Here is a 24079-nt window from a genome sequence, read left to right as displayed (position 1 = left end):
AATAATTTTTTTTGGTGTGGAAACGGTGCGCTAGAAGGTCACTGAACTGCCTATGAGGTCATTTGGTCTGGACAGATTTGGTGTATGCCCCCTTAAGGTCGTGTTGCATATGCCACAGTATCACCTTCTCCTGTAGTTTTAACATCACTGGAGAAAGGGTGATAGTGCGAAATGACTTTGGTTGGTTGTAGTCAGTTTTTCCAGGCTTTGGGAGAAAGATTCCAAGGGATTCTTTCCACAAAGTTGGAATGTGTTGGGTTTCATGATTTTTTGTCATAATGGTTCTGGTGATGTCTTTGATGTGTGTCCAAGCTTTCTGTATGATGATAGGTTTGAGGGTGTCGGGTCCAGAAGCTTTCAACGGATCGAAGGATTTAAGAGCCTCCTCGATTCTGTCTGGGCTGTAGATGGTATTGAGTAAGGTGGTGGTGATTGGTAGAGGACCAGGTGGAGGCACTGGCGGATCAGTGACACTATCCTTGAAGTGGGTTCGTGTCATGACCTCCAATGTCTCCTCTGCATTTTTGGTGATGTCTCCGTTTGGTTTGTAAACGGCTTCTAGTGTATGTTTGTTGTCGTTACAGGATTTCAGAATCTTATTCATCCTTCCGGATTCCTTAACAGACTCTGTTTCCTGACAAAAAGTTCTCCAGGCATTACGCTGGGAGTTGGTTATAAGTCTGTTGTATTGTTTGTTGCTCTCTCTAAGAGCGAGCCACAGGGCATCAGTCTTCTTTTTGCGGGCAGTAATCAGTTTTTGTCTTATTCCCCTCTGTGCTTCCTCTACTTCTTGAGTTAGCCAGGGGGGTTTGCGGACGGAACTTGAGATGTAAGTTATGGGGCATGCCTCCTCGAAGGCTTCCTTTAGTGCAGTATTGATTATGTCTATTTTGTGATCAATTTCAGTCGTAGTGTTGATTTGTGTGTTGTTAAGGTTGGGGTTATTCAATAGGATCTCATCAAATCTGTCCCAGTCAGTGTTTTTGACTAGTCGGATCTGTTTGGGTTCCTTCTTTGGCCCTGTAGTTATATCGAACATAATATAGCGATGGTCAGAGTTGGAGTAAAGGTCACTAACATGCCAGTTACTAATGAGATCTCCTCCCAACTGGTTTGTTATTGTGAGATCGATAATTGAGTTGTGGCCTCGAGAGTTGAGGAAGGTTGGGGATGATCCTTTGTTGGCACATGACAGCCCTAGGGAGGAGAGAAAGTCAAGAAGCTCCTCTCCCCTTTTATTGCATGCCTTGTTCCCCCAAAGGGTGTGGTGGGAATTGGTGTCCGACCCTATAATGAGCGGGATGTTGTTATCATTTGCGTATTTTGCTAGAGGTGATGTTTCTTGTGGCGGTACCGGCCCATTTATATCCATGTACGAAGCTGCCAGAATGAGTTCTGTCGAGCTGAGTTGGATTTTAATGGCCACTTGATCGGTTGTTGTGAATTGTGTAAGTTCCCAACATTTTACTGTCAGGTTTTTGTGCAGTACAATAGCGGCACGGGGTCTTTTATCCCCGACCTTGTAGTAATATTGGGTGAGATCCTTATTGATGGGTGGTATTAGGTTTTTGTTATTAGAGTACGGTTCTGTTGCAAGAATGATTGGATTTCTCCTAGTGTAAAACAAGGTAGGCACCAGAACAGTCCTCCCGTGGCGTACCGATGGTAAACTCTGCCTGCTCACAAAGGTACGGTAACGAAGTGGCGTACACGGGTAATTAAAATGTACAAGGGTACGATAGAGAAGTGTCGTACACAGTACTTAAGAAATACACGGATACGATCTTGAAGTATCGTACGCGGTACTTAAAGAAATATACGGGTACGATGTCGTAGTCTCGTACACGAATACCTGCAAATCTCTAGCTCTCAAGCTCTGCAATTTCACTTTAGCTCTTACTGGCTACTGAGTGCCGTACAACTTTAAATGATCGAATGACTTGATCGAGTCCTAAGTTAGGTAGGAACAAAGGAAACAGGGGGTTCGAACAATAAGTCTCGAAAGGTAATATATTACTATTAGATCAATAAACCAAGACTAGCGACTCGAAGGCCACGCTACACTGTCCTCGGAAGCGGTAACTTTTACAACCTTACCGTTAAATGCTTCCCGAAGAACTGCCGCTAACGGGGCAAGCAAAACCTATCAGCACTGGGTCACGTGACATCACATGGCGAACCACGTGACACCGCGCGGCCCAGTCTGTCCAATAACCTAACTTAACTAGCTAACCTGACTAACACGTGCCTTCCTCCGCAAAACCATCCATAATCTATTCCACTAATCTAATCTAATCTTATACTAATCCTAACGGTTATTCAATACTTATACTAGAATATTCTAAAAGATCTAAAAAGCCTAATATATATATAAATACTGCTGCAACTAGCTTACCATATTACACTACTCCGGCCGTGAGTGTTGATAAGGAGGGTTTTCCATGCATTGAACTTGCGTTTGAGATTAATTTGGGTGACAGAGTAAGTTTCAGACTGCTTATTGCGTGCTGCAATAGTAGTTTTTAACTTTTTTTGGCGTCTCTTCTTTTTTGTGCTAGTTTGAGCGTCATTGAGCGGAGTGGAAGCCGTCCCTCCCCCTAGACAGGTATTATGACCTATCATTGCCGGTGGGGCGCTGAGGAGTTGGACAGGGTCGGGTAGCAGCAGCTGGCCCTCCAGAAGGTACGCATGGTCCCTTCCAGACAAACAGCCCCCGCCAGACCTTCCCTGAACATGGCTCCCACAGTCCGCTCAATAGACGTTTGTGTGTGAAATTGTGTTTGTTGTTATCTTTTGTTTGTGACCATATGTTCTCACGTGGATGCGCGCACCCGCGCGAAGATATGATTTTTTTAGCTTTTAACACAATAATGTCGTATGTCGGTTGGACCATTGAGACTTGCCGAGAGTCAAAAGTGGTCGGTTGAAAGTAGGTTGTTGGTCTGATCGCAATGCCAACTGTCGATTCAAAGTCCCCATCCGGCCCGGCTGCAAACAACTTTACTTGCTTAAGCTGGTCGTTATGGATAGTGACCGTCCCTCCAGTTGGCACCACTGTTGGTAGTAAAGGTTGGTTTTTGGTGTTGTTACAGTATATTACTTTATAGGGTTCGTGGACGGTGCACAAAGTGCATGAGTCAGACCCAAGAGTCCGTGCACATACATTCGTGTTTGCCGAAGCACACTCTATCCACGATCTATAAAGCAAATGGTTGATCAGTGAGGGTGTATCGTGAGTTTTAACACTTTCTGCGAATCGTAGAAAGATGCTGAGAAATACTACGACGACAGTGTTGAAATGCCGCCCAATAAAACAGGGAAAATGGGTGCTAATGATCGGCATTAAGGGCCCGACCTGAAGCGCACACCCTAAACTTCAAAAACCCTATAGCTCAATGTGAATGAAAGCTGTGAGTGCTCAGGGAGGAAGGATCAGGTGAGTTAAATAGCCAAAAGAAGTGCACGTGCGACTTATGTCCAGTGATGCCCAGCTGGACAGTACGGCTTAGTTTCGGCAGGTCGAGTGAAGCCGAGTAAGCCCCCTTACCACGTCAAGGTCACTTAACCGACTCCAGGCTGCAGTTCCAATCAATCCAAGAATGAAAGACACGAACAAGAAGTGGGTTGAAAGGAATTACAGTCAGATAAATCAGAGTAAGTGGGCGGAGTCTTCACGAATGCTCTGGTGCTCAGGACTGACTCCGCCGCCGTACTTATAATCCCAGCAATTCTAAAGCGTCCAGGAGGCCCCAGACGAGAGGCGGGAGCCCAAACCCCCCGTGCTAGCCCCGAGAAACGGGTCCAAGGCCCGAGAGTTTGACAAGAGCCAGGATCGCAATGCTAACTGTCGATTCAAAGTTCCCATCCGTCCCGACTGCAAACAACTTTACTTGCTTAAGCTGGTCGGTATGAATAGTAACCGTCCCTCCAGCCAGCACCACTCACCCATCCCCGCCGCACCCCCGTGCCAACCCCCAGATCTCAGACCATACCACGAGGAGCACGAACCCACACCAATCCCGCCCAGGACCCACCCAGCCGCTCGAATTACCGGGAAGCTGCCTGGCTAATGCTCTGGACCAGAACAAAAGGGGGAACTCCCCTTGTAAAGTTGTAATGTGATCTCAAAAAGTCAAAATTTCCAGCCGTTAATTTTTTTCGAATTAGTTTTCCATAGTGACGAATTAGTTTTCCATAGTGACGAATTAGTTTTCCATGCCGAAAATTGGATCAGCTAATCCTCATCCTGGACATTTATATAATTACATCTAAAACATAATTATAAAGTAAACTATTTACAGCAAATACTTGGAATGCTAAAAACGAGACATTTTACGGTTCTGAGATATTAGTTTATTAATCACAACTATCACGATTTCCCAGAGCTTCAGTCACATTAGCAGTGGATAAGCTCGAAAAAGCAGTCATAACGTGATATTTTCTTATCGTTAAAACGTGTAACGTGACTTTATGATTGCTACCTGCCAGCTAAAGATCAGTCATCTTGCTTTTAAAAGATCTGTTCACGGAATTTAAGAATTCGCGGAACTTTAGAACCCGAAACTAAGCAGTTTTGGCTCGGTGCGGCCGCGGTCGGTCCGAATCAGCTGATAGTGATATTGTTTAGATAACCGGGTTAGCATCTTTGATTCTTTAGTTTCTACCTTCCAGCCTGGCCTGGAAACTGCCGGTATATGTTTATCTAAAAGAGGAGAAGTGATCAGCCGTCTAGGAAGCAGGGCTTTCCTAGTTTATATTGATTTGGAACAACCTTTAAAAATTTCTTGAATTTTGTGGTGATTAATTTTATAACAGTATTTTACCAATACATACTTCATTTTGCACACTTAAAAAGCAACATTTAATTCAGTAAATTGTCCAGACCTCCAAATTCGGCAGATCAATTTCCCGGATAATGCTGGCATATGAGTAGCAAAATTTCCATGAATATACATTATTATACCCTTCACCAAAATCTCCAATTGTCCTTCAATTCACAGATTTCTACGAATAATGTAAAAAATCCCGAGTATCGAGTGGAGCTCACTAGCGTGAGTTCCCGAATGATAATGGTTTTTATAGTCATAGAATGTAGAAAAAGAACTTGTCTAAGTGGTAGTAATAGTAGGAACTAAATTGCAGACACTGATCTTGGCAGGGAAGTTCATGGAAGTCACATCTCATATAATTTGGGTACGTTATTTTCATAATCCGAGGGCATTTAAATTGTTAAAATTTCCGGTGTGCCATGTTTATATTAAAGCAAAAACGTGTTCAAAATTAAATTCTAAGTTCTATCGAAAAAATTACGTATGCTAAAAATATTGGTGTTCATTGGCGAGAAGAAGAAAATTGTAAATACGACAAATTTATTCGTGACACGTAACGACATGAATGATACATTTAAACAACAAATACTTAAAACAACTTAAAAAATGTATCATGAATGAAATATTATTCCGGTATTTTTAATGAGGATGAGTTTTAATGAAAAAGATAACAGTAATAGTATGCCTTGTCTGCTGATAAATTGCTGGCCAAACGTTTTTATACATAGTTTTATGTTAGTACAGCAAGCTTCAGTAGCTGTGACTCGAACTAGAAGACTTAGTTACAATGAAAATACTAGTTAGTTGGAAACATTTCAATTGATTTTATTCTGGCCGACATAACGAACGAATGATTACACTATCAATTAATTTACGCTCTTTTAAACGTACTATTCAAGCCGAAAACAAAATTAGATGACGTAGTTTATTAAGCTTAGGATAGTTTTATTCAAATAGATAACAAATCAAACGACGTAGTACAAAGCAATTACACGACGTAGTGTTATGATTGTAACTATTTGTTGTAGCACAGCATAGGTATTACGTATCTAGTTCCTAAAAGAAAGATTATATGTGATACCTCAAGAATTTCAGGCAAAAAAAGACATTTCCGTTGCTCGGTGTACTAATGAAGTTTTAACCAGTCTTCACAATTTAATCATTTATCATTTATCTAACGGATATAATTAATAATTATTTTGACCGTTAGTAGAACTAATTACCGTCTAGTTGGGGATCGTTCACATAATATTACCAAGGTGGAAAGGAGTTCGGAAAAGAGCTTGTAATTTCTACACAATGGCTATGTGTATACTGTATAATGGCTTACGGAGCAAGGGAGGGGTATAAAGAGACCCAATTCTGGCTCATTAATTTTGTATAATATCCAAGAGACCCGACACAGTCAGTGGAATTTTACTATCTTGTAGTGGAATTCCACTGTACTAAAAACTAACCGACAATTTGAAATTAATTTTTAATTCTGTAGAATTGATACATGTTATTGGTTATGATGAAAAATTAACAATGTTATTACATTTTAAAAGGAAAAATAATATCAGTTATATTTATTCGTAATTGTATCAACGTATGCAGGCCCCACAAAACTTGATTTACCTACAACATTTGTAACTATTAAACAAAATCAAAAAAATCTAAATCACTTTGAAAATCGCATTGAATACAAATTTTTAAAACGCAAACAATGACCGTTTCTGATGAAAATTTAAAATGCAAAAAAATGTTAAAATCATCGTAGCTAAATTTGAATAATGTTCCAGTTCATATTCAGCAAAATAAACTCAAATGGTTTAAATAACTCTATGACTTGGTGCCTTTCGTTTGCTCATTTATGGACTGCATAGGAACTGGTGTTGCTGTAACAGTATGTGAGTTGTCCAGGCTGCTTGGTATTCTTGCTATCACTATTGAACCATCAGAATCACTGAAAGTGCTAATCCTACGGGTAGCATTGGGAATCTTCTTGATAGCTGAAAATATACACAATTAGTCATCAAAGTTCAAACAATGATATGAATTTTACATGTAAGAAGGAATACCGAATATCTGTTCCATCTCGGTCTAAAAACAACTAAAAACAACTATTTTGCAAGATTACAGTGATAAACTATATACCTGCTAAATCCTTTTGGGTCTGCTTGTTCATACAAAAATATATGATGGGATTCCAGATGGAACTTGTGTACCAGAACGTTACTGTAGTGATCTGGGCCACCTCATAGGACATTCGAACCTGCAAAAGTAAATATTCATGAGTAATTTTAATCATTACTGACTTCATGTTGCCTTCATAATTTTTCGCCATTAAGATGTAAGATATTTCTTGGAATTGTGTTGTACCATTCATGTATGTCATATTGTGCTCCTAGTGACTTACCCCAAATGTTATAAGCAGTTGATCCGGTATAATAGTTATCAATCCAAAAACTATTATAAGAGAAGACATGATGAGGAGCTTCTTTGTTTCTATCTTGGCTCTTTTGACGAAAAACAACATCAAAGCGTACATAATGATTATTGCTAAAAAAGGTAGCAAGACAAAAACAATCTTCTTCCATGTACGGTCTATTTCAAAGATACATCTATGATATGATGCTTGGTACACCATCTGAAATAAATGTAGTTAGTAATTATTATATTTATCTCATATTATGACAAACCATTTGCACTGCATTGATTGTGACACAATTAAAATGTATGCATGAAAGTATCTAAATCCAAATATAGAGGCGGTACTTTTGGTCAACAAACTTTAAAGATTAATCTAAGGCATTAGGCAAACCTCAGAACCGGTACTAAGAAGTACAGTATCAGTTATAAGGGCCACACTGAGTATAATCCAGTTCATTGCAATCAAGATCTTGCAATTTTTGGTTTGCATCAAAATGTGATACCGCATAGGAACCACCAATGCAATGAACCGATCAAATGTGAGAGGGACCAACATTGGCACTGGAGACATCCTGTAAATTCCGATTTAGAATCTAGGCACATTAGCACATGTAATAATTGTAATCACGTTAAAAATATCATTTCACTCGACTAAAGTAATAACACGGGAGTGTTCTAAACGAGTTGCGAGTTCTTTGTTGAAATGTGTAGTGTTACAAAATGTACTCACCAAATAGTGTTTCCGATGAAAGTATAAGCAGAACACCACCAATTATGCTCTTGGGTATCACTGTCATAACCAACAAATTTCGATGAGATAATTCCAAGACCTCTGAAGAGTCCTAGCATTGCTATCAAAACATCACTCACTGCCAAGTTCAATAAGAACAAATTCTGGGGGATTTATTTTGTCATTAAACTTAAAGTGGTATGATATCTGCAATTGTTGCTATTTCATGAAGTTGACCGGATGAATAGCTGCGCTACGACTATAACTGTCGATTCTAAGTAATTTTTAAATTATTATATACGGGTATATGCCTCACAGAATGGCCAAAAAAAGGAAGGTCTCTCAAAATCACAAAACACACTTTATTCCAGTTTTTATCTCATAAGAAGCTAAGTTGACACTCATATATTTCTTCCCGGGGGTTGATTTAATCTCATAACCATTTTTTCTTTGAGAAAAATTGGCCGGAAAATCTTCCTCCAAAAACATGCCTCACAGAATGGCCAAATCTGAATTTCTATAATTTTTTGATGGAGATACTTTTTAAATTTCTATCACCACACGTTGTTAGAAAACCTATCAAGGAATGGGGTAATAACCTAAAACTCACGAAAAAACTGAGCTGTGAAAAATTATTTCACAAAAAAGACAAAAAATGCCTCACAAAATGGCAAAAAAAAATGAAAACGAGAAAATTTTATTTTTCTAAAACCTTTGGCTCTTGTTTCAGGCATGCTGCTTGTATTAATATGCCTTGTTAACACCCCCATATAGGTGAAATTTCTTAGAACTGAATAAAAAGGGCATAATTTCCTACACCAAAAATGGCCATTTTTTGTGGTGTTGTTCATATTCCCTGATTTCATGATTTATAACCTTCATTCGGCTGTAAAAACACTCCATCTGGGGTGTTATTGTATGATAAATAGCTTGTGAATACTTTAGACTTATTGTTTCATTGAATAAAAGGAGTTTTAAATTTTGGCCATTTTGTGAGGCATATTTTGGCCATTTTGTGAGGCGTTTAGCCATTTTAGCTTTTTTTTTTCTTCCTATATTGAACAATGTTCGTTTTGTTTGATGAATACTATTCTTTAAACATCTTCTGTCATACTGGTGCCAGAAGTTCTCACCAAAATGCAAACTTAGTTCAAAAATTTGAAAACAAATGTTGTGAGGCATATTTTGGCCATTTTGTGAGGCGTGTAGCCATTTTAGCATTTTTTTCTTCCTATATTGAACAATGTTCGTTTTTTTTGATGAATACTATTCTTTAAACATCTTCTGTCATACTGGTGCCAGAAGTTCTCACCAAAATGTAAACTTAGTTCAAAAATTTGAAAACAAATTTTCAGTGCTCAAAATTTCTACATAAACAGTCATATTTATGCCAGAAAATGTGGTCCTAGTTAATGATTTCACCACAGGAAGTGTTGCCAGAAGACTTTTGTTTCATATGGTATCCACAAAACCTACCAGTCTTATATAAAAAATTAGTTACAAAAACATTTACAAATTTGGCCATTCTGTGAGGCTAGCCATTCTGTGAGGCATTTACCCGTAATTCGCTGAGATTATATTAAACATCATCCGATTTTGTTTATAATAAGTTTATGAGCGTATATAACTAGTGGAAATGAGTGACCAATTTAGATTACCTGACGTTTTGGTAGCTTAACATGTTTGATAAGGCAGTATATTGTAAAAGCACTGAGAATAGTTCCCGTGCTACCAATGAATGTCAAAACACTCCCCTGAAATAATCAAAATGTTGTGATTGTGCATCGGCAAATGAGCTTCAAATTCTCAGATTAAAGAGCATGTCTCTACTGCAATGAAGTAAATTGAACTTGTGTAAAAGAGGATTTTCCTCAAACAAAACTCACGTTAACGACTCTGAAAATGCATGTTTCGTTTTTACTCAAACAGGCGCTGTCCTCTACATTATATACCATATTATTTCTGCACTTTTGATTGTAATCTTTCTCTGGGATATCGAATTTACTGAGCTACGAGAATTAAGATGGTTGTTCTGATAAACGTTTTTATGTTACAGCTAGCTTGAGTGGCTCGAACTAGGCGACTTTGCCACAATAAAAATACTAATTAGTTCGAAAAATTTCGATAATTTTTATTTAAGCCGAAATCGAAACAAGCTGAGGTAACAAACGAATGATTAAACTATTCATTTTACGCTCTTTTAAAGGTATTATTGAAGCCGAAAACAAAATTAGATGTCAGAACTCAGAATACAAAGGAATTGCACGATGTAGTGTTATGATTGAAACAAGTTGTTGTTCATAGCGGGAATCGGTGTCGAGGGCGGAAGTCACGAGGACGGAAGTCACGAGGGCGGAGGTCACGAGGGTCGAGGGCGGAGGTCACGTGTCGCCCACGTGTCCTACACCCTCGTGACTTATACCCACCACAACATAGGTATTAGCTATCTAGTTCCTTAAAGAAAGGTACATTGCTGGTGCTCGGTGTACTTCTGATTAAGTTTTAACCGGTGCAGTCATAAACATTAACCAATATATAGACGTTTGTTGATAGCAAACAAATGATTATACTATTTTGTTTACGCTCTTCAGGGGGTTTTATTATTCCAACTGAAAGCAAAATTAGAAGACGTAGTCTGCACTATGTACCTTAATGAGCACTGAGTGACTAGTCGAGTTGTTGTATTACAGCATAGGTATTTAGTTCCTTTTAAAAGAAAGGAATGTGATATCTCAAGATTCAGGCCACGAAAACTATATTTACGGTGTACATTGAGGTGAAACTAGAAGTTTAGTACAATAATATTTTATGGTATCTTCGTCCAGGGGCAGGAATCTCTGTGGAAATGATTGCCCCTTTCTATGAAAGTTCGCGTTGTTTTGACAAATATTAGGCTATAAATAGTTTCGTATGTCATTTAATAAAAATTATTTCACTCAAATTGTATTCAAATTTTTTTAAATGTGGAGTATAGAACTATTAATAAGTTATAAAGTTGGCTAACATGTTATGAAATAAAACTTTAAATCATAATAAGATTTAACCAAACTTTGTATTATTAGTTTATTTAACGGACATTCTAATTTCTAACTAATTATTTCGATCGTTTAAAGAAGTCAATTCCCTCTCACTCTAATTTACCATGTAGTTGGGGATCGTTCACATGATATCACGTAAACCAGCCAAGATGTAAAGGCTAGGGGGTCGAAAAAAAATACTAAAAATGTAGTAACGCACATCACATCAGGAGTGTTATAAAGTTGTTGTACTCTATAAGTGTATATTCACTTACAAGCATAACTGCTTGGCGTGATGAGGTACATCTTTGATTGGTCGAAGGTCTTTTAACAACACAGCATCATCACTTTCATAGTAGTCCCCGGCTTATGACGGGTTCATAGCGGTAAATAAAAGTTGTAATTTATAATACCATTTGTTACGAAATGATATAAAGATGTAGGAACGAATCGTTTCAAAGTGAGACAACTAAATATCTAGCCTAATAAATGTTTCGTGTCAAAGAGCATCGTCAGGAACTAACTTATGTCCTCCTTAATTAATTAATTTTATCACACAAAAAACACAACGATATTAAATAACTGGTGCTGTTAATTATTCATCATTATTTGCCAGTCATAAACATAAACTAATTAAGGCCAGAGGGCGAGGGGGGCCTTAATCTACTCAAATTTGTAGTGTCATAGTTCTGTCTCGGCTATTTCTTGAATCGTCGTTATTGCGGCTCTATTTGAAAATACCAAATTATTGTCAATCATTTTAGGATGGATTACTGTGCTGAATCGTCGAGCTAATGACAGTCTTCTTCCTACTGAAGTTGCTGAAAAAAATAACTTATTAATTTTATGTATATAACTTGTATTGTTTACAGTGGAACAGGAAGTTTTGAAAAATATTTCGGCCAAAAAGTTTCTTCGGCCGTTTTAAGTCAATTTCAGTCGTCTCGGCCCCGGTAGACTTTTTGGGACAAAAAAGTTAGGAATAATTTACTATTACTATAATAATTTACTATTACCGGCTAAGTTCTGTTGAGTACGTTTCAGTCTAGCAAAGTATATGACGGGGTTCCAGATGGTGTTAGTGTACCAAAATGTCAATGTAAATACTTGCGAAACTTCGTAGCTCATTGTTACCTGGCGAGTGGTATAGATTTAGACAATCAGAACATGTAATTGCTTTTGAATACGTTCCTTTATACATGATAGAGGTTTGCACTATCAGCAAAATACATAAGAATGAATTAATTTGTTGTCAAGTTATTGCCTTTTAGATCATTTATAAACCTTGAATGTAACTAGTAACTGATTAGGTATGTGAGTTATCAATCCCGTTACTATTATAGCAGTAGAAATGATAAGTAATTTCTTTGTCTCCAACTTAGCTTTGTTGACGAAGAATAAATGATGTTGTGACCGTCAGATCATACATGATACATACCTTATTGGTTCCATTAGCTAGGGTCACAATGTCGAAAAGCAAGATAGGAATTATAATGCTTAACCATGTCAATGCGACCATAATCTTACAATTTGTCTTTGTAATGAAAGGTTTGTATCTCATAGGAAATACTAGAGCCACAAATTTATCCGCTGTAAGAGGTATCAGTACTGGTATTGCTGACATCCTGAAATAATAATCCTCACTGCGCGGCGGGGCTTTATTACCCTAAAGGTAAGATATTGTGGAATCTAGAAAATTGGTTCTAAAACTAGGCCAAAAGTAATGTACGGATTGGCTAATTTTACTTCCATACCAAAGAGTGCTCCCAAGAATAGTATAGCTAGAGCACCACCAATTCTGTGACTCAGTTCCCGCATCATGCCCCATCAATTTAGGAGAGAGAATGCCAAGTCCCCGGATAGTGCCTAGTAATGCTGTTAAGACATCACTCACTGCCACGTTTAAGATGAACAGATTCTGGGAGATGATTACTGTTATAAGTAGGTGGACTTCCAATAATGCTCACAGTAAAGAATCTGAAGTAGCCGCTAGTTTGGTAGGTGTCAAACTACAGTCCAGGTAGCTCAAGTTGAATTTTTTTAAATATTCTAACTTCTAACTTTTAAGTACAGTACGTAGTATACCATGAAAAGCTAATGAACGATTCAATAAACCAATAATCCCATATTTGGGCCTCTCATGGTAGTTCTTTGCAATATAAATCTTAGGTATATAATATGTTAGGTACTACTGAAAAAACCTTTCGTGTCATAATATATATATTTCAAAAACGCCCCTTCTGGTATATTTTAGGTTGAAATACCTGACAGTAAGGCAACTTGACGGAAATTTTTTGCGAAATAGGGTGTTTTAGACGGCATTTGGCATTAAAGAAATTTGTAGGACAGCAATAAACTGGGATTGAAAAGAATCAAGTACTCACGTAACTTTGGTAACTTCACAACAGCAATCTGCATTCTCCAATCAGAATATTTCACTGTGTTCCAAAACTGACAGGATGTTCCTCTTTGATTTTTATACAATCGAAAAATTTTCTTCAAAAATTTCCTCAATTAATTTGTCTTTATATCAAAAAAATATTTCGAAATTTAGGAGTAACTTCTCAAAAATTTCCTCTTTTTCCTCCCGTTTTTTCCTCCCAAAAAAAATTTCCTCCCAGGCTGCCTGGCAAGATGGCGTGTTTCTGAATGTGGGAATATCATGTTATTTATCGGGGAATCCAGCTGCTACCCTCATACCTAATTCCCAATTTATGTACCTGAATTATATTGAATATACAAATTATGAATTTACTCACGTTTACTAAACTGAAGGTGCATGTTACATTCTCATTTAAGCACGAGGTATCTTCTACATTGAGTCCCATAAACCACTATGAAACTGCACCTCAATGGAACGTTAAGATAACATCGTGTGAGGTTGATTTCCCAATGTGCTGTTATGTTTTGGTTTGGATATATTTTTTGTTTAAACCATGTAAAAGACAATACAGTATTTCATACTTTAACTCAACTTTGTATGCTTGTAAAATATCAATAGATTTGTCTAACAGAATAAAGTCCTTACAACAGAATTTAACCAGGGGATTAAGATGTTTCATAGCCAATTACGTCACATCTTTGAAGTTGTCAAGCGATTTAATCCCTGCAGTATCGAACGTCACTCTAATAATTCACAACAATTTTAATGTGTGAATAACGATCACTATGGCAAACAGGCACTAAACTATGTACAGATACTAAGCTATATTATTATTTGTTACTCTGGTCCATTTCATCCGCGATACAAGATATTATATAAATAGATGTACTAACGAATCATTGAGTATGTACAGTAAGTCTTGACTGAAATAAACATCTCAACTCCTGCCAAATTGTGCTGCTGCTGCTAGATATGAACTAATATGTTTGCGAAAAATTATGATTTTTAAATATTATCGAAGGCGTGGATCTGGGAAAGGGTTTCGTGCAGAACCGTTATAAATTATAACGTAATTATAACTTATAATTACTTAGTATTTTATCATTATGTCCTTTAACTGCAACATCGCGCGTTAAAGTAAAATACAAAAATAAACTCAAGAATTGTTAAATCGGTCAACTTAATACAGATAAAAGCAACTGGCAAGTCGTGCAATAATCTTAATAGATTAGCTGTTATCCATAATGTATGTTAAATTTACAGGTAGAAATTCTAACAGGTCTGGATGTGATAAAAATGTATAATAAATAAATAAATAAATTCTAACATTTATTACACGCTTCGACATTAAAATTACCCAACAAAGATGTACATTCAAGTCATTCAAGTCATTCAAGCGAGACTTAGTGTTGAAATACCAAGATTATGGACTTTTTAAACAGTTCAGATTTTATGAACAAATATTTGTATGAAGTTACCAAAATCATGCACTTTCATATGTAAAAACATTCCTAGATAGTAAAGTTTGAAAAATCAGCTTATTTCTCTCATAAAGTTATATTTAAAAACGAGCGAAAGGCAAGGTTTGCGGATCTCTCTTGGGGTAATAATTCTGAAGAAAAGTTGGCAAGGAATCAAAAGTTCGCTTCACTTACACGTTCATCTGTTTCTTGAATTGTCCCAATTGCTATCTCATTGGAAAATAATGAACTGTCAAACATTTTGGAGTCTGTAACAGAGCTTATTCTTCGTGCTATGTTTCCTGAGGCTACTGAGATCTTCTTACCCACTGGTGTCGCTGAAAATATGAACTTTAGAAATCTGATTCTTACCGACATCGTCTCATCTACATTTCAAACACACCAATTATTCTGACACCTTGTTGTATGACTTGGAATTTTTGTCAAAATTATTTTAAAAGAGGCCAGTTGGTGTTTTGAAAAGGTGTGAATTACCTGCTAAATTTTGTTGAGTTCGTTTGTTGCTACAGAAATATATGATAGGATTCCAGATGGAGTTAGTGTACCAAAATGTTAAAGCAAGTACTTGCGAAACTTCGTAGCTCATAGTCACCTGATAATATGTCTCAATATAAGGAATGGCACGGACATTATGTATTTATGAATATGGATAAAATGGTTTTTCTTATAAAATGTTCAATCATGCATTAGTGAGTTATGTAGTAATGTACAGTGTACATTGTACAGATGCTTATTATTTTTACTAATGTTGCGGCGAGGCTGGGTATGTTGTAATATAAAGGAATATTAAAAGCTACTACCTTGAAATTAATGAGTAACTGATCTGGTATGTTAGTTATCAGTCCAGTTATTATTATCGCAGTTGAAATGATAAGCAGTTTTTTTGTCTCCAACTTCGCTTTGTTGACAAAGAACACCATCGTTATGTACATAATGATTATTACTATGAATGGAAATAAAACGTATACGGACTTTTTCCAAGATAAATCATTTTCGAATACACATCTGTGGTATGTCGTTTGATATAGCAGCTGAAAAGATTATTGATTAAGGATTACAGTAATATAGAAATTTTGAAAGTCTCCCGGAGGATGTTTACATTTTTGATATGGGATCATTTCACTATCAAACTAAAACCAAATGGCTTAAATGTACCTCGTTAGATTTATTGGAGAGAGTTACGATGTCGATAATGACGATAGGAATTAGGACTGTCCATGTCAACGCGACCATAATCTTACAATTTGTCTTTGTCATGAACGATTTATATCTCATAGGAAATACTAGAGCCACAAATCTATCTACTGTTAGAGGTATCAGTACTGGTATTGCTGACATCCTGAAATAGTTCTGTTAAATAATCTTAAAAAAATTTATTTCAATCAATCAAATACATAGTAATTGGTATGGAACATTCAGCCATGTTATTTGCATGTGCATGTGCTTTAAAAACTATATCAAATTTGCCTTTTTGACATTAATTTGGTTTAGAAAAAACTGGGACGATGTAACTTGTAAGATGAATATATTGCTGTCATGTATTTTCCAAAATATATTTTCCTTACCAAAGAGTGTTTCCAATGAAAGTATAAGCGGAGCACCACTGATTCTGTGTCCCAGTTTCCACGTCATATCCAATAAATCGGGGAGATAAAATCCCAAGACCTCGGATAATTCCAAGCATAGCGATCAAAACATCACTGACTGCCACGTTCAGGATGAACAAATTCTGGAAAATAATCCTCGGTGTCAATGCATACTAGCAGGTTTTTCCTATTTTAATTAATTATTACTACAGTAGTTGAGGCACATAATATAAATAAATAATCATTTCTAAGTTTTATTTAATAAAATGCCTTTGATACGCATCTTAATTTTGATCCAATGACTTAAATAATAATTACCTGGCAGTAGGGCAGCTTGACATGACGAATAAGAGCGTAAATTGTAAAAGCGCTAAGAAAAGTACCAATGATCCCCACACTTGTCAAGATGCCTCCCTGAAAATAATAATTATTAGTATCCCCAACATTGAGTTTAAACTTGAGGCTCTTCAGTCGAAAATTGTGCACCTTTTTGAAGAATTTAGCTGAGCTGAGTCAAAAAAATAATTCACAAAGCTTAACATTAATAATTTTGTAAATTAACTTACGTTAACTAAACTGAAAGTACATGTCACGTTCTGATCTAAGCACGGGGTATCCTCCACATTATATCCCATAAACTAACAAACTATCAAATATTTATTCTTGCTGGGATGAGAAATATTTCATGGTTGAAAATGTGATAAATAATTTGGATTGGATCCTATTAATTTTACAATATATGTAATAGATGTATTATATGTAGTGTAAAAAATGTATACAAAATGTATTGTTTAAACAATATAAGCCCAGCAGCTACCTAGTTAACTCCGTGTAACTAAAATACCTAAGGAAGATCACTATCAAACTGAATAATGTGGAGAAGGCAAACATTGCGAAACAAATCAGTTCAAACTGAGCGTCTGAGCTGAGGGTTGTTTAAAAATCTCATTAAGAGCAAATTTGTTCCTAGCGAAAGTGGTCCATCATTTTCTGACTTTGTGTATAAAAATAATGTTATCAAAATTCCAACTTGAAGCTTGAATATGAGTTACAGAGTTAAGATCTTTTAATTGCTAAGTGACTTTTCATCACTGCGGACCGCCAAGGTTTACAAGGTTTACAAGGTTTACAAAAAATAGATCTATATTACAGTGAGGTAATGTCAGATCAGCATAGCTAAAGGTCAAAGTCCGAAATCCAAATAGAAAATCCGTTACCAATAAGGTGTTTGATGAGTGTAAAGAAAAAGTGAAAATGAAGGGGCTGTGGAGAAAATGTGATATCCCGTACTGAGACACTAATGTTCGTGTTTCTTCTTTATTATAGGGAATCGTGTTCTGCATAGCTGAGCGACGAACTTGGTGAATTCCACTATGTGCTCCGGTAGAAAGAGGCTCTTCATGTCATGAAATAGTAATGACTTTGTGGGCTCCTTCATGTTAGTCCTACTGGAATGGTACCTGGGACATGTTCTAAGGAAGTGTTCTTCATCTTCTATTATCGGATCAACACAAGGAAGATTAACAAAGAGCTCCATCATGGACTTTTCGCTGCAGAATTCACAAATTCTGTGATGTTGACTTCCAGTTCTGCTCCCATATCTTCCAGTTTCTACGTTTAGCTTATGTCCGCTCATTCGGATCCTAGCCACTAAGTTGCTTCCAGTTCTCGACGGTAGCGTGAGGTACGGCTCCTGCTCGAAAGCACCTTTAACTTTATTATAGAACGTAAGCTTCTTATTGCTTTGTCTTTCTGTTTCCCATGGATTGATAAATCGGTTATGTGCCCTTTCCTGACATAACAATGGGTTGTAAAGTTGATGTTCAAGTTTGTTCTCGTCGAGTATCATTAGCATTGATTCCAGTGCCCTGAACCAACCTAAATCAAGTTTCTTCTGCTCAGCAAAAGCGTGCCTGGCTAGGGCTGGTGAGTCTTCTAGTTCAAGTCTTGCAAGGCGATTATGGAAATCGGTGACTTGTTTAACATATCGAATTACAATAGGGGTTCTTCCGCAGTCTCCCCAAACAGCTGCGTTAGATGTAGATTTGCCAACTCCAAGGGTCCATTTAAGGATGGCGAGGTGCATTCTTTCGAATGGGTCAGCTGCAATGCCTGCCAGTGGGGATTGCTTCGTATTGTCAGTTTTGCTGGCAAAAGCCTTAATTCCTGAGCTACTGCTGATCCAGACTTCCACTCCGTACGATACAACTGGCAGTATGAGGGAGTCGAGCAGTTTAAGAACTGCGACCTTGGATATATTGTTAAGGTCTACTTCACTTTTCAGTCCAAAGTATGCCCGGAGAGCTTTTTGTCGCAGAAGGTTTAGTGCTGTCTTAAAGCTGCCCGACAGTGAGAAGGTGATCCCTAAATAGCAATATGTTTTCGCTGATGGGATTGTTGCTCCCATGTACTGAAAACCGTAACTCTCTTTGAGTTGCCTTCCACTTTTATTAAAAATCATGATGGCGGTTTTCTTGGTGTTCACCGTGAGCCCCCATTCTCTGCAGAATGACTCAAGTTCAGAGATCATGACCTGAAGACTTTCTTTCGAAAGTGCGAGGAGGACAAGATCATCTGCCCACAAGAGGTGGGTCAGAATAGTTTCATTCAGCAATGGACTTGAGATGTCTTGAACACTGTTCAGTCGTTCCGAAAGTTCGTGGATGTAAGTTTTGAATAGTTCGGGGCTCATTGGGTGGCCCTGCTCCGTACCTGCAAGGATATCAAATGAGTCTGATATTTTGGCGATCAGCTTGATCTTAGCTTTGGAATTCTTGTACATATGTTCTAGACATTTTAGGAATTTTCCATCTATACCAAGGGTTGAGAGCTTGTACAGAAGAGCTTCACGACTGATGGAGTCGAAAGCTTTGCGAAAATCCACGAAACAAGAATAGAGTCTTTGTCCTTTGTTATTCACGTATTTGTCTACACAAGTGGAAAGGGTGAACAGATGATCCACAGTTCTAGCATTCTTACAGAAGCCAAGCTGGTTTACTGTGTCCGGGCAATGTTCCTTCCTGAATTTTAGCAAACGGTCCAATAGGATTGTCGCGAAAAGTTTGCCAAGGTTGCTCCCGATCGCGATGGCTCTGTAGTTATCGGGGTCGTAGATACATCCTTTCTTGTGGAGTGGGCTCACAATCGTAGTGTTCCATGGGTAGACACCAAGGTCCAAGCAACCATTAAAGAGCTTAACTAACACTGAGAGAGCGCAGTGGTTCTGGGCGGCAGACTTAAGCTGCTCATTGAGTAAACAATCTAGTCCAACTGCCTTACCATTCTTAAGTGTTTTCACCGCATGTACAACCTCTTTCGATGATATCTCATCATTTAGTATGCTCATTATTTGTTCATTTGCTTTAGTCACTGTTCTATTCTGTGGGAAGTTTGTATCCTTCTTTTTGTAGAGATCCAGAAAGAATTGGTAGAACTTCGCCATGTCGAATATGTCCAGCTTGGAGGGTTTTTCGTTAAACTTCTTCAGTTTCTTCAAGTTCTTCCACGAAATCTTATTTTCCTGCAGAATTTCCTGGTTTAACTCTTGGAAGAAAACAGCCTTTTTCCTTTTTAACAATTTTTTATAGTCCTTCTTCCTAGAGTAGAAGCGGATTCGTAGAAGGGCGTCCGAGGGGTTTTTCCCGTACTTCCTTGTTAGAATATTGAGCTCTCGCTTAGCCACTCACTTTAAAATTATTGGCACGCAATTAGAATCTTAGGAAAATTGAATCAAGGAAGACAACAGAATGTTTGAGATTAACAAGCGGATTTATTATACTCATGGCCATGGTAACAAGTGAATACAATTTTATTCAAATGGGCGCAACAAGTAACAATTTACAAAAACAAACACTCCTGACAGTTTATACCGCTGTAATGTAGGATCTGACAAATTGTCTGATATTAACCTGGTACATTCTACGTAATGTATACGGAGGGTTGAATAAGCAACCTTGTATCTATTCTAGTTCCGTAAGGAAGGGGAATTTTAGGTAATATGAAATGATCTGCTCGCAGTTCAATCCATATAATGTGTATAACATGTATATGTATAAGGTAATATCCTAAATTGCAAATTTGTATTTTGGCGTGAATGTAGCGGGATGTTTGTCTCTCCCAGAACAGTAAACACATACTTAAGTCACTGAGTCGAGAAATGAAACGGCAGGAAATAGTACAGATATTTACAAACAAAACGCAGGTTGACAGCGTGGTTGTCATGACGATCGTGTTAAACTGTCAACTAGGTGTTATATAGAATTCTTCGTATTCGAAGATGGGGCATTCTAATCTAGATTAATGAAATAAATCCAACCTATAACATCCTTGCTGCACGGCTATGCGAATGCCTCACAAAGAACCAAAAACTTTATTTACTATACAGTAATAGTTAAAGACAAAAGTGGATTATATATAGACAAATACTGAAGCAGCCGTCGAAAGGTTCTTTAGAACTGAATCATTGAAAGTCGATGCCAACTGCTCTCTTCTCAAAATATTTGATCACGCACAACCCATCAGTACACCGTATCCTGAAAATAAAAGTGATGTATGAGGGATGAAAGTGTTTTGATATGTAAGGGCCTGAGTTGGCGCAATTTCAAGATTAGTATGTGATCAGAAGGAGCCTGCTTTATCTTCCCCCAATTAATTAAACTGCTTCTTAAAAATACTATCCAAACTCCACTTGAAATGTGTATCTTATTTAGTCATCCTACAGGGTATCCAATACGTCAAATGTAATGTGAAATAAATGGTCAAATGTATATCTCGCTTGCACGCGTAAATCCAAAAAGTAAATGTAAAATTCTAGCTAAAGACTACACTGGCCTGCAGAATGCATACGAAATTAGTCAAGTTCATCTCAAACAACTCTAGTGGTTTTAGGTAATTAATGTACTATATGATAACACTATTCTTACACACATTTTCCCTCAGATTCAGTGGAAGAAATCGGAAACATGTAAAAAGCTGTGCGACAAAACGTACAAGCAGGATAATAAGGATGACCTCAGTAACCTAGAGGCAATAAAGAAGATTATAGCTCAAGATTATCAACAACACTGGTAATAAGTCTGGAATGTTATCAACTGGAATGTTATTATCTTATTAGCTATATTAGAGGGCTGGTATAGGAGACCTGGACTTTGCTACGAGCCTGACTCAAACATCATTATATTACACTGGAGTGAGATTTGTCGTGACGTACACTATTCACTATTGCACAATGTACCAGTTTGGCTTGTAAAGATTACGTCGTAAACTGAGGAGCGTTGCGTGTAAAGGTTACATTCTAGTGTAAAACATAGTAGTTGTTCCTTCTACATCACCCATGCGGACCCATGCACACTCTTTAAGATAATTTATCTTGTTAAAATAGTCGTCAAATAACGGCCACGACTCTGAATGTACACTGCCGGTAGGGACACATTTTCATGAGGTACACATATAGTGTACAACTCACACCATAGCTTATATGAGGTACATTTAACATGTGTTACTGGGTTCAAGGTTAACACTTCACATCACAAAATATAAAAGTGTCCTCGAACTGCAAATAGATCAGGAAAAAACGATATAAGAGCGCAGAATTGTGATAAAAATTGGCTAATGTTTGTGCCATTCAATTGTAACTTTATCTGTACAAGTGTTACTAGTATCGTGAGACACTGGTGCAGTGGTAAATGATATGATATTGTGTCTCTTTAGAGAACATGCCAGAATGTTATGTAGATTCTAGCTAACTTTCTAATAGTGGTAGATACTAGATAACATGCCTGAAAAGGAGAATGTTATCAGAGTACTAACTGTAATCTTCCTCAGGGTGGTAGATAACATGCCAGTAGCTTGGTGTACACAGAACACTAACTCCAATCAGAAGGATATCTGCACTACCTCATTCCCTGTGGGATGTTTCATTGACAAGAACGGACAAACTCTAAGCAGATGTGACCCCGTGAGTTTTTAATTCAATTAAAAAACATAATTTATTCATATATTTTTAGACTTAAATAACTATTGGATGAGTTGAGGCTTGTAAGTCGTAAGGACTTGACTTTTGGTTTTTTAAACAGAAAAATCAATAGGTGGAAAGCAAGCACTCAGACAGTAAGGTATTATAAGGGTTCTGCCACGTTTCCAATAATCTCTTTGCCCATAATATCTCGATCGATAATATTCACATGAGTGTTCTGAGTGTTCTTCTTGAGATTTTAAAATTCTGTCAAGCCCGTATCCTCCCCTTTAAGATGATTTTGCACTGCTGATTGTGAAAAGTGTAAAATTTATGATTTTAGATCGAGCCATTTTTTTTCTTAATCTAGCTAGAAGCCGTCCTTTAGCTATAATTAAACTAGCCTATTTATTTTGATCATGTTTGATTATTTTGAATTTATGATACACACATAGTTTGTAAGATATCAATACTGGCTTTTGTAAAGTTATTGATCGTTTAACTAAAAGATTTGTCACACCTTATTATTGTGTGGAAACCTTATTCGTAACAAAACTCTGAAATATAACAAGAGTTTTGGAATTGCGATGGCAGCTTATCTAAAGTACCAAGCCCGGTTATGATTAACATTTAGATCTGCTATGTATCTTGTTCACAATAGCAGCCCAGTTATGATTGAAATCTCGAAGAATCATAACGAACCCAAATATTAACACTCTCTAGTCTGAAACCCCTCAGCCTCATGTAAGTGGAAAGGAGTACTACTATCTTCTGAACCATGTTGAGATTACGATAGAGTATAAGAGTATGAACGATGGATCTGGCCGAGTTGTCGCCGTCAAAATCAAACCTACCTCGTAAGTCACTTATTTTAAAGTCACAATCTTTATCGATTTAATACTTCCAAATGTTGCCTCTAGAAAATTTCAACCTTAAAAAACCACAGAAAAAAGGTTGTAGAAACCCCGATTTCTTGCACTGCTCTATATAATACGATCTGTCATCTCCTACAATTCCAGACACGCCAGCTCAGGAGAGGGTGAATCCTGCAGTAACTCCCAAGCTCTGGCTCTAGAGTTCGACTCCTCTGGGTCTCTCACCGTGCCCTACACCTACTCAGTAACATGGGTAGAGAACAACAAGGTAGAGTGGGCCTCTAGGTGGGATTATCTCCTCAACTCAAGTAACCAAGTCAACGTACAGTGGTATAGGTAAGTGTGACACGGTTTATGTTACAGTAAAAACCCGATTTACCGCGCCCCGATTTACCGCAAACCCTGATTTACCGCGGACATCTCCTTTCCTCAAATAGTGCTTTACATGTATAATTTAAAAACAAAACCCCGATTTACCGTAAACCCCGATTTACCGCGGATTTTTTCCTTTCCCCAAACTCTGCGGTAAATCGGGGTTTTACTGTACTATGACGTTATGTAATTTTCAGATATTTTGAGAGTAAGAAAGTTTGAAATAAGACCTTTCTATGAACTTAACCATATTGAACACCATTTGTAACTCGCTTGTTTCAGTATCCTAAACAGTATAGTGATAGTGTTATTCTTAAGTGGGATGGTTGCTATGATCTTACTGAGGACCCTTCATAGAGATATTGCCAGATATAACCAACTTGATCCCGTAAGTCTCCCACATCTTTTACCACTATTACCACTTTTACCACTATTACCACT

General features: G+C 37.4%; 2 protein-coding genes across 2 annotated transcripts in view; one reads left to right on the top strand and one right to left on the bottom strand.

The window, feature by feature from the left end:
- LOC134816909 (transmembrane 9 superfamily member 2-like) overlaps positions 1 to 24079 on the top strand; it is a 129731-nt gene that overhangs the window by 99607 nt on the left and 6045 nt on the right. The window contains exons 6-10 of the mRNA XM_063825927.1: positions 21377 to 21504; positions 22262 to 22394; positions 23130 to 23248; positions 23411 to 23602; positions 23921 to 24026. Coding sequence (XP_063681997.1) covers positions 21377 to 21504; positions 22262 to 22394; positions 23130 to 23248; positions 23411 to 23602; positions 23921 to 24026 — 678 coding nt within the window. The remainder of the gene's footprint in view (positions 1 to 21376; positions 21505 to 22261; positions 22395 to 23129; positions 23249 to 23410; positions 23603 to 23920; positions 24027 to 24079) is intronic.
- Positions 14540 to 17106, bottom strand: LOC134816910 (allatostatin-A receptor-like). The gene is made up of 7 exons (XM_063825928.1): positions 17005 to 17106; positions 16757 to 16852; positions 16418 to 16581; positions 16008 to 16191; positions 15653 to 15883; positions 15327 to 15444; positions 14540 to 15169 (listed from the first exon to the last, which is right to left on the bottom strand). The coding sequence occupies exons 1-7, from the start codon at positions 17071 to 17073 to the stop codon at positions 15006 to 15008; spliced, it is 1026 nt and encodes a 341-aa protein (XP_063681998.1). The 5' UTR covers positions 17074 to 17106; the 3' UTR covers positions 14540 to 15005.

This window comes from Bolinopsis microptera, chromosome 6, assembly GCF_026151205.1.
Source record: "Bolinopsis microptera isolate Bmic1 chromosome 6, MBARI_Bmic_1.0, whole genome shotgun sequence".
Lineage (NCBI taxonomy): Eukaryota > Metazoa > Ctenophora > Tentaculata > Lobata > Bolinopsidae > Bolinopsis > Bolinopsis microptera.
The sequence above is the reverse complement of the archived record's forward strand: the minus strand, read 5'-3'. Positions and strand labels throughout refer to the sequence as shown.

What these genes read in the sequence shown, in the direction of transcription:
- LOC134816910 (XM_063825928.1), bottom strand. Translation starts at nt 17,073, where the DNA reads ATGGGATATAATGTGGAGGATACCCCGTGCTTAGATCAGAACGTGACA. An exon ending in GTACTTTCAGTTTAGTTAAC is followed by an intron (nt 16,853 to 17,004) that starts GTAAGTTAATTT and finishes TATTATTTTCAG; the next exon opens with GGAGGCATCTTGACAAGTGT. An exon ending in TCAAGCTGCCCTACTGCCAG is followed by an intron (nt 16,582 to 16,756) that starts GTAATTATTATT and finishes ATTATTTTCCAG; the next exon opens with AATTTGTTCATCCTGAACGT.